At 36.2% G+C, this 14,266-nt stretch overlaps 2 protein-coding genes across 3 annotated transcripts; both read right to left on the bottom strand.

Moving 5' to 3' along the window:
* Positions 1–64: 64 nt before the first annotated feature.
* Positions 65–8,115, bottom strand: LOC108227525 (nucleobase-ascorbate transporter 3). Of its 2 annotated transcripts, XM_017402714.2 has the most exons (15): positions 7,946–8,115; positions 7,527–7,863; positions 6,987–7,084; positions 6,724–6,900; positions 6,019–6,119; positions 5,856–5,931; positions 5,715–5,774; positions 5,433–5,617; positions 5,248–5,344; positions 3,661–3,747; positions 3,499–3,557; positions 2,720–2,811; positions 2,560–2,637; positions 2,322–2,482; positions 65–379 (listed from the first exon to the last, which is right to left on the bottom strand). In XM_017402714.2, the coding sequence occupies exons 2-15, from the start codon at positions 7,675–7,677 to the stop codon at positions 161–163; spliced, it is 1,641 nt and encodes a 546-aa protein (XP_017258203.1). In that variant the 5' UTR covers positions 7,678–7,863; positions 7,946–8,115; the 3' UTR covers positions 65–160. The 2 variants fall into 2 exon arrangements, with proteins under 2 accessions (XP_017258203.1, XP_017258202.1); XM_017402713.2 differs by having other exon boundaries at positions 7,527–8,115.
* Positions 8,116–9,609: 1,494 nt separating this feature from the next.
* Positions 9,610–12,831, bottom strand: LOC108227526 (thylakoidal processing peptidase 1, chloroplastic-like). The gene is made up of 6 exons (XM_017402716.2): positions 11,993–12,831; positions 10,573–10,641; positions 10,410–10,478; positions 10,246–10,332; positions 10,057–10,124; positions 9,610–9,956 (listed from the first exon to the last, which is right to left on the bottom strand). Exons 1-6 carry the CDS (start codon positions 12,596–12,598, stop codon positions 9,836–9,838), a joined length of 1,020 nt encoding a protein of 339 aa, XP_017258205.1. The 5' UTR covers positions 12,599–12,831; the 3' UTR covers positions 9,610–9,835.
* Positions 12,832–14,266: the final 1,435 nt, after the last annotated feature.

The raw sequence follows: 14,266 nt of genomic DNA, 5'->3' as shown, positions 1-14,266 counted from the left end.
ACATGTAAAGTTAAAGACTTTTAGCATGCAGCTAGGCTGAGGCTAAATATCTGCACATAAAATCTAAATAGAAAAACCTATTTGATTTCAGAAAAAATAAATAGAAAAACATCTGAATTTATAAATGTTGGACTAATGTACAGTTATGTAGAGTACTAGTTCACAGAAATCTAGTAGGGATGTACTCGTGGAACCGCAGGGGAAAACTATAGAACTCTTCATTTCTGCTATCTCCTTTCTTGTGCTGGAATGGAACCCACCATGGTATACCTCTGTCGTCATGTGTGTTCCTGGCCTCGAGTGTATTGTCAAGAACGGTTGCCACTGTCATGGCAATGGTAGGAGGGGAGGAGAAGATTGTATTGAAGATATTGTTAAACTGCAATTTAAATCAATGAATATAGCCAAATAAGTTAGTATGATTCAGCCAAAAGTTGAACGTCGAACAAAGCATATAAATTTTTAAAAAAATATTAAATCCGTCACAATTGTTAGCTGACTGCCTATCTCATCCTTTGTCGGTCCCTTTTTTCTATTCTAGGGTGATTTATCATCATAATATCATCTTTTAGTGGAGGTGAGTTCATTTGCACTAATAGAAGCCAATGATTTCTTCCTTTCTATCATAAAAGGCCCACTTATAAGTGCAGAAATGTCAAGGTCATGCCAATTTGGGTTTGATTTGTACTATGAGTAACAGTTTACTTTGAAATAATATAGTAGCAAGTCAAGGAAGCATAAACAGATAATGCCGATTCAGCTTTGGACGACTGACTTTAAGAAATACAATCGAGTAGTTTTGCGCCAACTTATTCCTCTGGAATTTTTACACAAGGGTAGTGAATAAACAGAAGGCAGTTCAGATTCTTCAGAATCACATGGCTAAGTCGCTAACTAGGTAACCAATTCTGCATATTGGAGGCATGCTGTTGAATAAATTGCAACGTTTGTATATGGGAAACAAGTACTTATGAGAGAGAAAGAGAGCAAATGAACGTAATTTCAAAAGGTAATAATTTGGTCATGTGGGATTGAATATGATAAAGGTAGGCAGAAAGTAATGACTGGACTAGAATAAAACGAAACGAAAAGAATGATATCTTTAATCAGGTTGCACTGTGCGGTGAAAATAATGTGTGTAACAATACACTCACCATTCACCAAGCTTTAACCAGTAGGAATTAGACATGGGAACTTTCAAGAAGATGTCGAACATAATTTAGGTTGCGGCCTGAGTGGGAGGAATGAGGCTGAAAGACTTATTAGCTCATTTCTCCATGTAAAGTAACCGAGAAAACTGCTTTCAGACATCAGACCTTAAAAGATCCATCCGAATTCCAAACAATAAATGAACAATTTTTCTCCAGTGCTACTTTTCAACTCAGTGACAGACCTAGGCTCAAACATTGGAGGGCCAAATTAATCTTCTAAAAATGTTTGATCTGAGGGAGGCCCAGATACATAAGAAAATTGATTGATGTGCTTGAAGTGGTAATATTCTACTTTTGGGATATTCAAGTGGTGCCATTTCGCATTTTCGACTTACGAGTGGTACCTGATATTGTATGTTTCATGCATATCATACCATTCTACTCCCCAAACATTAACGTCAAAACCTAAGGGTATACCACATGTAGAAGTCATATTAAATAATGGTATTTGTTGAAAAAGTTAATAGCACAGGCATATTATAAAGAATATTTTTTTCAAACACTTCATGAAGTTTTAAATTATGTTTTGTTCGATTGTTACGGGTGTAGAAAGTGCAGAAAAAATGAAGTTTAAATGACTAATTACGTCATTTACTTAAACTTTAACATTTAGTTAACAGAATGACATGATATACATGAAAAAGTCAAAAATAGAAGGGTACCATTGCAAATATCCCAAAATAGTATAACGCTACTGGTGGGACTCGAACACAGGCTATACACAAAGAATGTTTCTCCAAAACTACTATACCAACTTGTATTATATGCAGAAACCTGACACTAATAAGTTAATTTAAAAATCTCAGAGAGGACCAAGAACTACCCCGGGCTTCGGGCAGGTCCGAATGATATTCGGTGAAGAAGTATATGCACAAAAAAAATCCGAAGAGAAGATCAGACCACAAATTATTATACGAGTGACCCTGATAATCTTTAGTTATGACTTGTGAGTCAGTGAGTGTAATAGACTAAAGGGAGGTTAGGACTGAAAGAGGGAACTCTTAGATAAAATTATGTCCAGCTAAACCAGAAATTCCAATTGCAGAATTCTATTAATTTTCTCAGAGAGTAAAACTAGATAATTGAACTTGAAAGCCTAAATATTCTTACCCATCCACCATCAGTTTTGATAGGTCCATGGCCAGCCGGGTCAGTGTTTGATACAAAATATTGTGGTATTGATATTCCAAGGAACAGAGAGAGCCCCAGTATGTAGATGTTTCGCATAGAATTGTTGTTTGCAAATTGAATGAATGAAATCCCAGTAGCCGCTGTATAAATAAAATTTTATAATATATGTGCAAATCGAGTACTTAAACATTCAACAAGTGATGGTAGGAGGACTCACCAACAATACCATACAAGACACAGTATATAGCAGCAAATATTGGTAGAGGTATTGATGCAAAGAAGGCGCCAAATTTTCCTGCAAATTAGGACATCATATATCGAGCATTTGTTGAAAGGAGAAAAAAAATTTAAACATATATGACACGAAGATAACACACCAAATATAGAGAAGAAGATCATGAAAACGGTGGATATCTGTACCACTCTTCTGCTCCCAACATGAGTCAATCCCAGAAGGCCAACATTCTCACTGCACGGTCATTCAGATGCGTCAATAAAAGATATCGCATATATTATAAGGCCAAGTTATTACGCAGACTATGATTCATGCCATAAAAACAATTTATATTCTTCGGTCAAAATAAACTTTAAGCACTTAAATAACCAAAAACTAGAAACTGAAGTAAATTTAAAAAACACTCAGTTGAGTACCTGAACTGACTGTTAAAGATAGTTTGGGTATTAGACTGTTAACACTATTTGTAAACCAGTCGAAGTGTTTGTTCTGGTTCAGTTCACTGACCAAAAGTTCATTTTACACCGTAATATTCTCTACTGTTAATATTTCCTTTTCAGTTTTCATGCAATGGTTCAAGCACAAAGATGGGATCATTCATATCTTTTACAGATATCCTCCTTTAAGCCAAGTGATCCTCCTATCTATTCAACTGTAATAGAAAAACAGAAAAAGGTCCAGCAAGGGTTACTAAAACCTAATGCTTGAACAATAAGTTCCAACCCATATTGTATCATTGCTTGAATTACACTTTGTCAACTCCTTGACTTTTAGAAACTAGATTGCTTAGTTTTGTGCATGTATATGAGCATTCAAACTCGGAATAGGAGTAAAATTTCCTTCAATACCCCGCTGCTTATATGATGAAAATAAAAAGAATTACAGATGCATATGACCAGGATATTAAGATCAAACCCTTACACAGATGCAGTAGTACCAACAGCAGCACCAAATATTCCTTCAATCAGCTGCCCGATACCCTATATTGCAACACAAACCGAATATGACACACACCCTAAATAGAAGTATATTAGGTAACACGTAAAAAAGAGAGGAATGCATCTGCTGCTGGTTTATCAAAACCTGAAGACCAATGCTCCGAGTAAGCACATGTGTGGGAGGAGCAGTAGCACCGGCAAGCCGTGCTGCAGCGTATATTGTTCCAGTTGACTGCAACACGTGGACATGGTTCAATACTGATTTTGTTGGGGGGGGGGGGGGTGAATGTTGCCGTTACAAATATGCATATGCCTCCAACATGGCAAACATGATGGTATGCATTTAAGAATGATCACATGCAAATTTGAATGCCAAATTTGTAAAATAGTAGTTCAATAGCGATTCCCAAAACTTGCTAGAAATCAAATCTTATTCCATCACCAAACTTGATCCCCTAAAATGAAACCTTGACGGCTACAACTGAAATAACTATAAATAGTCATTCAATGAAGTAAAGATAATACTATAACTTCTCATATACCCCAACTCCTTTTGCTTCGAGTACCCATGGCAGGTACTTGGACATGTGCATGGACACTTATCTTGGACAAAAAAAATTAAAAGATATTCAAAATGCTGCAGAGTCCAAATCAAGTCTGGGTAACAAAAATTAAACCTAAGGATAATTCAACTGTTATTCACAAATCCCAGCTACCATACTGAAAATGTACAAGTCATGGAATAAAGCTATGATAGTAGCATTTAAGTCTGATACAGCAACCAAGGAAAAAAACTCCGTGCTGCCTGTCGGGCGAAGTTCTGCCTTTTATTTCTCGCCTCTTCAATATCACCAAGTCTAAATTACCACCAAGTGAAACTACCTAACCTAGCTATTATAATCCCGTGATAGTAGTCAGACAGTGATGATAAATAGGTTAAAGTGGAAGTATCCATCCTAAGATCTCTACGGTTTGGCTACTACAAGGTCTTTGTGGCCTAAGTTGTACAATTCCCTGATATTCTGGTATGGGGTCTGGGTTATACTAATGGAAGTAGCATGACTGTGGCAATGACATCTTATGATAATGAATTATGTATATCTGTAATAATAAAATTCTGTGAAGGATCCAATTAGCATATATGTTTGTTTCAGATTGGTTACAGCTTTGTTTTCTATTATATAGCAGTTTTTTACTGGGAGAAGAAAAAGGTAGTATAAGAAAAAAAAATAGCATACTATTTGTGGAATAAGTAAGACGTTTTCTTACTTATTGACATACCAAATAATAGAATATCATAAGAAAAAAAAAATAAAGATTACAAGAATATATTGTAGCTCGATACTGGACTTGATTTTTATAAAATGATAAGCTACACGGTATAATATAGAACATGCTCGGGGTTTCAGTTAGCCAATCTTCATCATTCTTCCTACAAAACAAAATACTATGCTGCTTTTCAGAATTTCTTTAATATGGCAAATTCTAAAATGAGAAAATTCAATTGTATATATGGAAAAAAAAATTGAAGTTAAACCTGGTGGTCCTGTGCATATGTCAATATGAGAATATTCTAATCGTTTGTAGGTTCTCAGAAAATTTGGGATTTTGGATGTCTAAACACAACACAAAACTCATATAGTGGAAAAATAGACACGCTCAACTGGGTGAAAATATTGAATCAGATCGTGCTTTGAGATGCGATTTCCAGATAGCTTGACAGAAAACAAACCTCCGCCGAAGCAACAAGGGCAGCTCCTATCATTCCAAAGACATGACTAGCTCTGAATATGGGTGCACCCCACTGGAATGGATATGGAATTCGTATCCTAGCATATTAGCAAGAATTTAGAGAACTTTGACAAAGTATGATCTACCAAAAGAGAGCTTTAAAAAAAATAGACTACATGAGATTACCATGGAGCAGATGACAGAAGGCCTGAGCGATCAGTGCGGCAACTCATCTTTGTTTGCTGCCCGACATTATTGTAAGCTCCAGACACGGTTAGAATAACAGCAAAAATCCAGACAAAGGCAATGCAGAAAAGCAAAGCAAACCTCTCAACTATGGAATGTGCCGTTGGGTGAATGCCTTTCAAATACTACAAAAATAAATGTGTTCAAATTATTTCTTCTTCTTTTCCTTATCCACTAATCTTCAAAAACTATTAAACACAGAGGGATTCAGAGATATATTACTTGTTGGCACACTACCAACAGTATTAGCATAGGGAGGCCAATCTCGACACAGTTTGCAAGCTGCAGGAGAAACACAAAAATAATAAAGTCACATATACTAATGTGGGACTGCTACTTGGATGCACAATAAGGGAAATTTACCTGAGGGAATCCCCTACCAAATAAGCCAAGACCAACCACACAAACGACAGGCACAATTACGATAGGACTGAAGAGCCTGAAGGTAAATTTTAAAAATTTGTTAGATGGAAACAGAAACTCCTAAAGAAATGTGTTCAACATAAAAATATAACAGTTACATTACCTATTAAGGTTTGCCCAGGCCCTGCCAAATCCAAGTATAATGTTGATGAAAGATGAAACAATAAGAGCTCCTTGAATAGCCCTCATGCAGTGAACAAATCTCTACATGCACCCCACATAAAGTCATCAGAAAGAAAATTAATCAAGATGCTTTTAGGGCTATTGAATGGTTGACATGACATGACTTCTAGAATAGCTAAATGAAAACCATGGCTCTTAAACAAGTGAGAAGAAATGAGAGTTGTTTCTGAGATTTCCAGAATGTTGCAATAGACGATCCTCAATCCATATATTTATAAGGTGTAAACAGATGCCTAATGTAGTGGACATTGTGATGAGCTTAAAATGGAATACTAATGAGAAGCTGAAATAAAGCTAGCTTAGTAGGAAATTTTTAGACCAACTTGACAACTATATATTGCAGTGGTAAAACAAGTACAGTGGACGAGACAACACAAATAGAACATAAATGGCGAATATGCACAGGGGGAAGTTAAATTGAGAACAAAAGCATCCAGAGCTAGAAGGAAGTGTGTTGATCTCAATACTGTTAGAGCCAAACAAAAGAAAAGGGAACCTTAATAAGATCAAATATTATGAAAACTTTGTAAATTTGCCCCTATTTGTTTTCAAATGGACATGAAAACAAAATGTTTTGTGTTTGATAAATGCATCTAATTTCACTTAAAGGACATATTTTGCATACATCATGCTCACTGGAGAAGTTACTATCTGAGAAATCATTGATGATACCCAACACGGAGATGACATAAGCAAATGACGGCCCCATCACCGTAGGAAGTCTTGTCCCAAGAAATGTTTGAATAAGAGTATTCAGTCCAGACATAAATAGCAGTGACTGAATCACCCGAGCTTTGTCACCCTAATGACAGAACCAATGAAGCAGAAAAGGAATTTAATTATGCACCAATTTCACAATAACAAAATGATACAGACAAGAATACTAACCGGACCGCCACCCATACGAGGGACAAGCGTGGTGGCAATCATAACAGTGGTTCCAAGCATTACAATGTAGTGCTGGAATGCTAATATAACAGTTTGAGCTGCGAAATCAGAATACATTCCTCAGATAAACAAACCAAACATAACCAGGATCACTTCTAGCAAAGACTACTCACAAATTATATGCAGAAGGTATCTCTGGTCTACTTGTTTTGTTAAATATATGAACAATTATACATTTATATTGGGGAGCAAGGAAATCACTAATTACAAAATTATGCAATCCAAGAACTGAATAGAAAAGACATAATATATAATCTAACATTAGAAATGCATGAATCCAAAATAAAAACATAGTAAATCATAAAAATCTCGATAAATCAGCAATAATAAACGAGATCTATGCGGAAGCTATGAAATTAATAAATGCATGTAAGACAATGAAGGCTTAGATGACTAGAATAAGCTAAAAAGTTTAAGAAATAAAAGATGAGAGAAAGAAAAAGGTGTGGAAATATAAAGAGAAAGAGAGGTGGTACGAACGCCAAGAAGGATTAGAGTGGATGCAATAGTGGAGCTGAAGGAGTTGTTCGGCGGGTGGGAAAGAGGGGCCTCTGGCAGCACCGAGTGGCGGTGCTAGCGGCGGAGGTGGCTGAGGCTCCGGTGGGTGCTGGTGGTTTGCTGACTCTACCATCCTCTGTCTTCTTCTTCTTCTTCTTTTCTTGCTGCTTTATTAATGGAGTAGTTTTAACTTTTAAGTAAGATTTACTACTAGGAGTAGTATAGTTTTGGCCTATTGTTTTGCTTTGTATTGGGAATAGAAATCACCGGCCTTTTGCAGATGATGATGATGCAGCGTTAATAAAGTAGTCGTATATACCTGTACCAGAGTGAGGAGTAGAGTAAGATTTGAATTTAAGATTCTTTTTGAATAAAATGAGATGGGGTCAAGTAAGTAATACTCAATGAATTGTTGCATGGGGGTGGCAAGTCTTGTTACATGTAACGTAAACTACGAGAAGAGACTAGAGACTAGAGACTATTCTATTCTATTTTTGTGCTAGTATGTGTAATGGTGAAGGTGAGGGAGAAGTGGAGGACTGTCAGAAGTAGATCAGGGGAAGTAGTTAAAGCAATAAACAAAAGGGCATGGAGAATCCCAGACTCAGACCTCCATTTTCAAAGTTAAATACTGTTATCTTTTACTAGTAATGAATAATGATAAAGAATAATTTATGTAATTACGAAATTTATAAGATTGTTCGTTTGGTTTGTGGGTCGATATGGGGTTGGAATGAATATTCGAGTTAAGGTGTTATAAACTGAGCCATCATATTTGATATGTTTGGTTGATGCTGAAAATAATATATGTAATTATAAAATTAAATCTTTAATTTAAGTAAATGAATAAGCTATTTGAGTAATAAAAGAACTACATATCATGTATTCATGTTAAGCTATTAAATTATTGTAGTTATAAATATTATTTCAAGCTAAAAGGTTAGAGAGATGTGAAAGTGATTTGGCAAAGCTTGTCTGTATCTGGGAGCATTGCGCATTGGGCTGCTGCCGCATGGGTCCCCCACCTTTTACTCCCTCTTTTCTCCTCAATTAAAATGTAGTAGAAAACAAAAATATATGTATTTTTCTCAAATTTATACGTAGGAGAGATAGGGGGTTTTAAATATTTAAGTTATAATGTTATTACTTGATTCATTTTGATTAATAATTTTATTGATTTTGATTTGTATTTTCCCTAGATAACTGAGAATACCTATTATTTTACTAGAAACTTATATCTTAAACATCTCCTCCATATATTTGACACCATTGATTCGATTACACACAATTGTAATCCTCATCCACCGTAAAATTTAAATGCTACGAAGTACGAATATGCAGTCATGTCAATTTGAAGCAGAGGTCCATGCAGAGGGGTCTGCTGAGCAATTTCCTTCAACTTTCTTACAAAGTTGCCTTGTCCTTTTCCATATAGATTCCTCCATATCTCCCATTATTATCCTCCCTCTCCTTCCTGCAAATTGCAGTCTCTCATATTCCGTTGCAGAATATCTCATTTGTACATGCAGAGATACATATTCGTATATACATTTGTAATTTCCCAAACCACGCATGGCATTCTTTTCTTTGGGACGATAGACAGGGCTCATCTTGAGCATAAAAATTGTGCTGAGACTGACATACGGGGCCAGCCATGTGAAGGCCCGTAATTTCTGCCCATGGCCCCAAAACATATCATCAGCCTATTCACTTCAGTATTAAACCAACACTCTTGTTGTACTCGAATCAAACATTAGCCTATTCACTGTTAAACTAACACTATTTAGCAAAAAAAAAAAAGAAGAGAAAACTAACTCTCTTATTGTACTCGGAGTCCCGGATAGAAGAGGCTTTACTCTATTCACAGATATACTGTATAATCATCATGATACGGAGATTTTCTCCATTCTACTCCACACTCGCCCAATGATCAGCTGAGACTCTCAGCCATTTCTTTTTCTATGCGACTTTACTCTCAATTGTGGTGTTAGGCATCCAATTCTACCCTTAACCTACTGGACAACAGATAGACCCTAGACCTAAACTGTAACACCAAACACGAGAATTTCATAAATTTCATACCAGCTAGCTTTGCATACATTTTTGTTATTTCGTCTTCACAAATGCAATTCCTGTTCCCCTTTGCCTATGTAGTACATCAGTTCTGCACTCACATCTGCTCAGGTTACGCAAGTAAACAGAAAAAATTATAGTGATTGGAACTACACTTGTGGATGAAATAGGTTTTCTGAATAATCTTTAACAGGCAGAACGGTCCAGGGACTACCAAGTCAAGATAAAACAAGTGCTTGTCTCCTTGCATCTGGTTCATACATTGTGTTGGTTATTTTGGAAGGAGGCCAATAGCGAAGAACCGATCTACCAAGTATATGTTTGATATGCAGAGGACCCCTGGAAAAACATTTGGAAGGAATAAGCAAATCATGAGGCCAAAATACGAGGATGTATGGAAACTCCATGAGGCAATACTATCCAAAAAATCCTAGCTTACCAATTATGAGAGTCAAAACTGTTATTTCGATTGTCCCCCATGACAAACACATAACCTTCAGGAACAAGCTGTAAGATAACAAAAATCAACAATTTATTAACAAAAAAATATTTAGGCCTTCAACCATTACTTAAAGGATCTAATCAATAAAAAAAATTAGATGGACCAACATAAAGGAAAAGAATATACCGTTTCCTCCATATCATAATTCAGTGGCTCTAAAATGAAATCCTCATCTTGAACAACACCATTAACTATTAATTTACCATCGCGAACCTAAAAGAACATTCAAATACTTGAGTGCTTAAAACCAGTTTAAATAATGGTATCTCCTCGAAGAAGATTTGTCTTACCTCAACATAGTCCCCAGCTTTTGCTACTATTCTTTTTATAAATACATCTCCGGAACTATAACCAATTTCCTACACTCGCATAAAGAAACAAAAAATATTTAGTTTCCTTGAGACAATTATATTTTGTTGTAATAGAGACAAAATATCAACACAAAGACAGCACCTGAAGGATTGGTGGGGCCTTGAAGATAACAATGTCTGAAACTTCTGGCTTTTTAAAGATATATGAAACCTGGAAAATGCGATGTGCAAGTGCACAATAAAAATATGTACATACATGCATATATTATGATAAGAGTCTTATAGATCACATCTTTGAGCCAGAACAAATTCAACTAAACATGAACTGATCAAATCAAAACCTACTCCAACTAATTAGCAGTTGTGCAGATAATTTACAGCAAAGCAGGACACATGATACAGTAAGGTATAACATATATAATGGCTCATATGGTCAGAGTGTAAGATATTTGAAGTACATGTTCAAAAATTCATATTATAGTTTATTCCTCGAATTGTCTTAGTTCAGTAACACACAATTTTTCACTTAGTCAAAATATATAAATTTCATATTATATGTCTCTTTCAAGTCAGACGACAAAAGCCTGGATTTTTTTTTGTCCGAATTAATGTCAGTTTTGAGTAATAAAAGGGGTCTTCTTTTTTGTTCATTGGGAAAATCTGTATTCACTAGTAATGCTCTTAGAAATGATTACAGGATAATTCCACCTTGTTGAGCCGTTATTGTGTTATTGTGCTCACTATATCGAGCAAAGGAGGTCTATGCATACACCACCACATGAGCGTATACGGATTTTGGCAATGTTAAGGTTACTCAATCTATCTACCACGGGGGAAAATGCAATTATTTGCAAAAAAAAGAAAAGATTCTAATTTTTGTGACAAAACACGTAATGCTTCTAACTACGAATATTATGGGCAAGGTCACACAATAATTTGTTTAACATATGTTAGTTGTTTTCTGCTGATTATTGTGCTGCTACAGTCAAGCCTGAGAGATTGAGTAATCTTAGCAAAGTACCAAAGCCGTACCTCTCATTCATGTTGTAGTGACCTTTCTCCGCAATGGAGTTTAATATAACAGCCCAATGAGCTTCGAAGTTTTAAACAAGAATACTAAGAGTAATACTATGATACTAAATGCACATTCCATGATCATAGTTATAGTTGTAAGAACTTAATTATTGTTGGTCGTTTTCAAATTGCTGGTATTCTTATAAAGCAAGACCATGGGACATGTTGTAGTAATAAGATTTCTTGTATGATACGTCTCGATCATAATTAGTTAATGTTGATTGTTGGTTCAATTTTTCTTTTCCTAAATGATGATTGAGCCTTAATTTTTAACATCTTTGAGAAGAGGAATGTGAGTAAATGGACAATGAGGGAACTCTAATATATTCAAAGAAGATAATCAATTCATGACAAGCCAACATACTGATAGACATTATTATGTTGAAAAGATATAAACGTCAACACAAGTTCGTTCTACTACATGTAACACAACTTATAGCACCAAACACAAAAATCTCAATCTAAATCAAAATTGTGAATAATCATACCTTCTCAGCCAAAATGCGATCACCTACATCAAGTGTAGGCGCCATAGACGCAGAAGGTATCGACCTAGGCTCCGCCAACGACGACCTAAACAACAAATTAATACTCATAGCCGTAACAGCCGCCTTCGTATCTTCCGAACAGCAACTCAATAACTTATTCAACCAACTCCCTCTCGTAAGCACATTCCCCGTCTCCGCTTCCCCTAATCGCTTACTCCCCTCACATTTCCCCCCAATTTCCCCCACCTTATTCCCCACACTCATCACATTGCACGGCAACCATTTCGACGCCTGCAAAAACGGGAGAATAAACGAGGCCTTCAATTGCGAAACCCCAAACGATCCGCCGGGGCCGAGGCTCGTCGATTTCAGTATCGAAGACAGTCCGATTGCCAGGGGAGAATTGGAAGCGGTGCAAAGCTCACCGGCGAGAGAAGTGTAGGAGTGATTGGACCTCCGGAAGGTGGCATCGGGTGTCGGGTTCGGGTCGGATAGGAAGGTCCGGAGGTCTTGGAATAAGCGGCAACCGGCGGCCTTGGTGGAGGCGGAGGAGGCTAGGTTTTGGGCTACGTAGCCAGAATAGCTGACGGTGGATCTGATCGCCATAAGTTGTATGTATATGATATGATGGTTGTAAGTAATAACTGAAGCTTATACAAGTTCTAGGTCATCACAGAAGATGGAATTGGAAGGAGCATTTGATATGAAAATGAGTAAAATTGGAAATTTGGGGGAATTGATCCAACGATTTTATTATTAATGTTGAAATTTTGTTTAGTGGTTGGTAGCTACACGGCAGCGTATTGGTAGAGAAGAACGTCACAAAGAAGAGGAGAGGTGTTTGATTAAATTTATGCTTTTATTGTTAATCATCTGGATCAGATTTATTTAATTTTTTTAATATATTCTTTATAATAGTAACAAAATTGTATATAAGAGTTTACAAAAATTATGATAACTTTAAAATTTATATTTGAAAATTATTATTCTATTAAACTAAATATATAAAAAACTAATTTTTAAATTCGAATCTAGGCCTCATCTATCAATTATTTTTTCTTTCTATTAGGAGAAAACTACCATGATATTTACCGATTTGATATAAATGAATGGATTATTTTATATTATCATGATTAAGTTTAATATTTATGATTAAAAATTCAATATTTTATCAAACTAAATATATACTCCTTCTTTTTTGAAATATAAGTCGTTTGATTTTTAGGCACACGTTTTTTGACCGCATAATCAAAATCGTTATTTTTAGATTTTTTTGAATAAAAATATATGATTAATATTACAGTATTATTCAGAAAAAGAAAAATTTAGAATTAATCATTCAAATTATACGGTCAGAGACGCCAAAAAATCAAACATACCACCGTCTATCAATTAATTTTTTCTCTCTGTTACTAGAAAAATATCATGATATTTGCCTGTAGATTGTTACTCTACTAAGAATCCACAGTTCTAGATGCCTTGAATTATAAAGACTGATCTCCATCTTCCTTTGCATTTTAACTAGATTAACTAAAGAATTTGGGTCCTGTTCCCTGACAAGTGATTGTCAAGGAACGTTTATTTAACATACTGTCTCCCAGCCGTTCGATCGACGATCCAACGGCTGGGATATAAGGAAAAAAATTTAACGGTCTGCGCTTTTTTCTCGCGGATACTGCGTCTTCCGCGTTTTTTTACGCGGATACATCGGGGGTTTGTAGAGTAGCGGAGTTGTGGAGTGCTTGAGATCGCAGTTTAAATGGAAAGGAGACCGGTGTTGTAGCGGCAGTAAAGCTTTGCCGGAGGTGTTGCAGCAAGGGAGGAGATTGGAGATGGATTATTGATGGCGAGTGATTTGGTTGTAGAGGCGGAGTACGGAGGCAGCAATCCGGCGAGTTGCCATCGCCAAAAGGCTGAGCGTAAGTACAAATGGGGGTGTAGTCGATGAAGGCTTGCAGGGGTCGAATTGAAGAAAAGAATCGAGGACCAGTGATTGGGTTATGGTGACTGCTGTGATTATAGAACCAGAGAGAAAGGCCGGAGAGAGGTTTCGGAGCAAGGGAGATGAATTGCTGTGGTTGCCTTCTGGGATCCACGTATATTAACCGCGGAAGATATAGTATCCGCTGAAAAAAAAGCGCTGACAGTTAAATTATTTTTTTTTCTGTCCCAGCTGTTGGATCGTCAATCCAACGGCTGGGATACTGTGTGTTAAATAAACGTTCTCTGACAATCGATTGTCCGGGAACAGGACCCTTAGAATTTTAACTAGAT

The sequence above is a fragment of the Daucus carota genome, chromosome 6 (assembly GCF_001625215.2).
Source record: "Daucus carota subsp. sativus chromosome 6, DH1 v3.0, whole genome shotgun sequence".
NCBI lineage: Eukaryota > Viridiplantae > Streptophyta > Magnoliopsida > Apiales > Apiaceae > Daucus > Daucus carota.
Note: the sequence above shows the minus strand (reverse complement) of the source record. Positions and strands in the feature narration are given on the sequence as shown.

Bases quoted from the DNA above. Each gene is read 5' to 3' on its own strand.
- LOC108227526 (XM_017402716.2), bottom strand. From the start codon at position 12,598: ATGGCGATCAGATCCACCGTCAGCTATTCTGGCTACGTAGCCCAAAAC. The intron at 10,642-11,992 runs GTATGATTATTC...CGCATTTTCCAG, and splicing joins ATCGCATTTTGGCTGAGAAG to GTTTCATATATCTTTAAAAA. The intron at 10,125-10,245 runs GTATATTCTTTT...GTTATCTTACAG, and splicing joins ATTATGATATGGAGGAAACG to CTTGTTCCTGAAGGTTATGT.
- LOC108227525 (XM_017402713.2), bottom strand. From the start codon at position 7,677: ATGGTAGAGTCAGCAAACCACCAGCACCCACCGGAGCCTCAGCCACCT. The intron at 3,748-5,247 runs GTTTGTTTTCTG...CACGTGTTGCAG, and splicing joins CCCTTGTTGCTTCGGCGGAG to TCAACTGGAACAATATACGC. The intron at 3,558-3,660 runs GTTTTGATAAAC...GTTGCAATATAG, and splicing joins CTCGGAGCATTGGTCTTCAG to GGTATCGGGCAGCTGATTGA.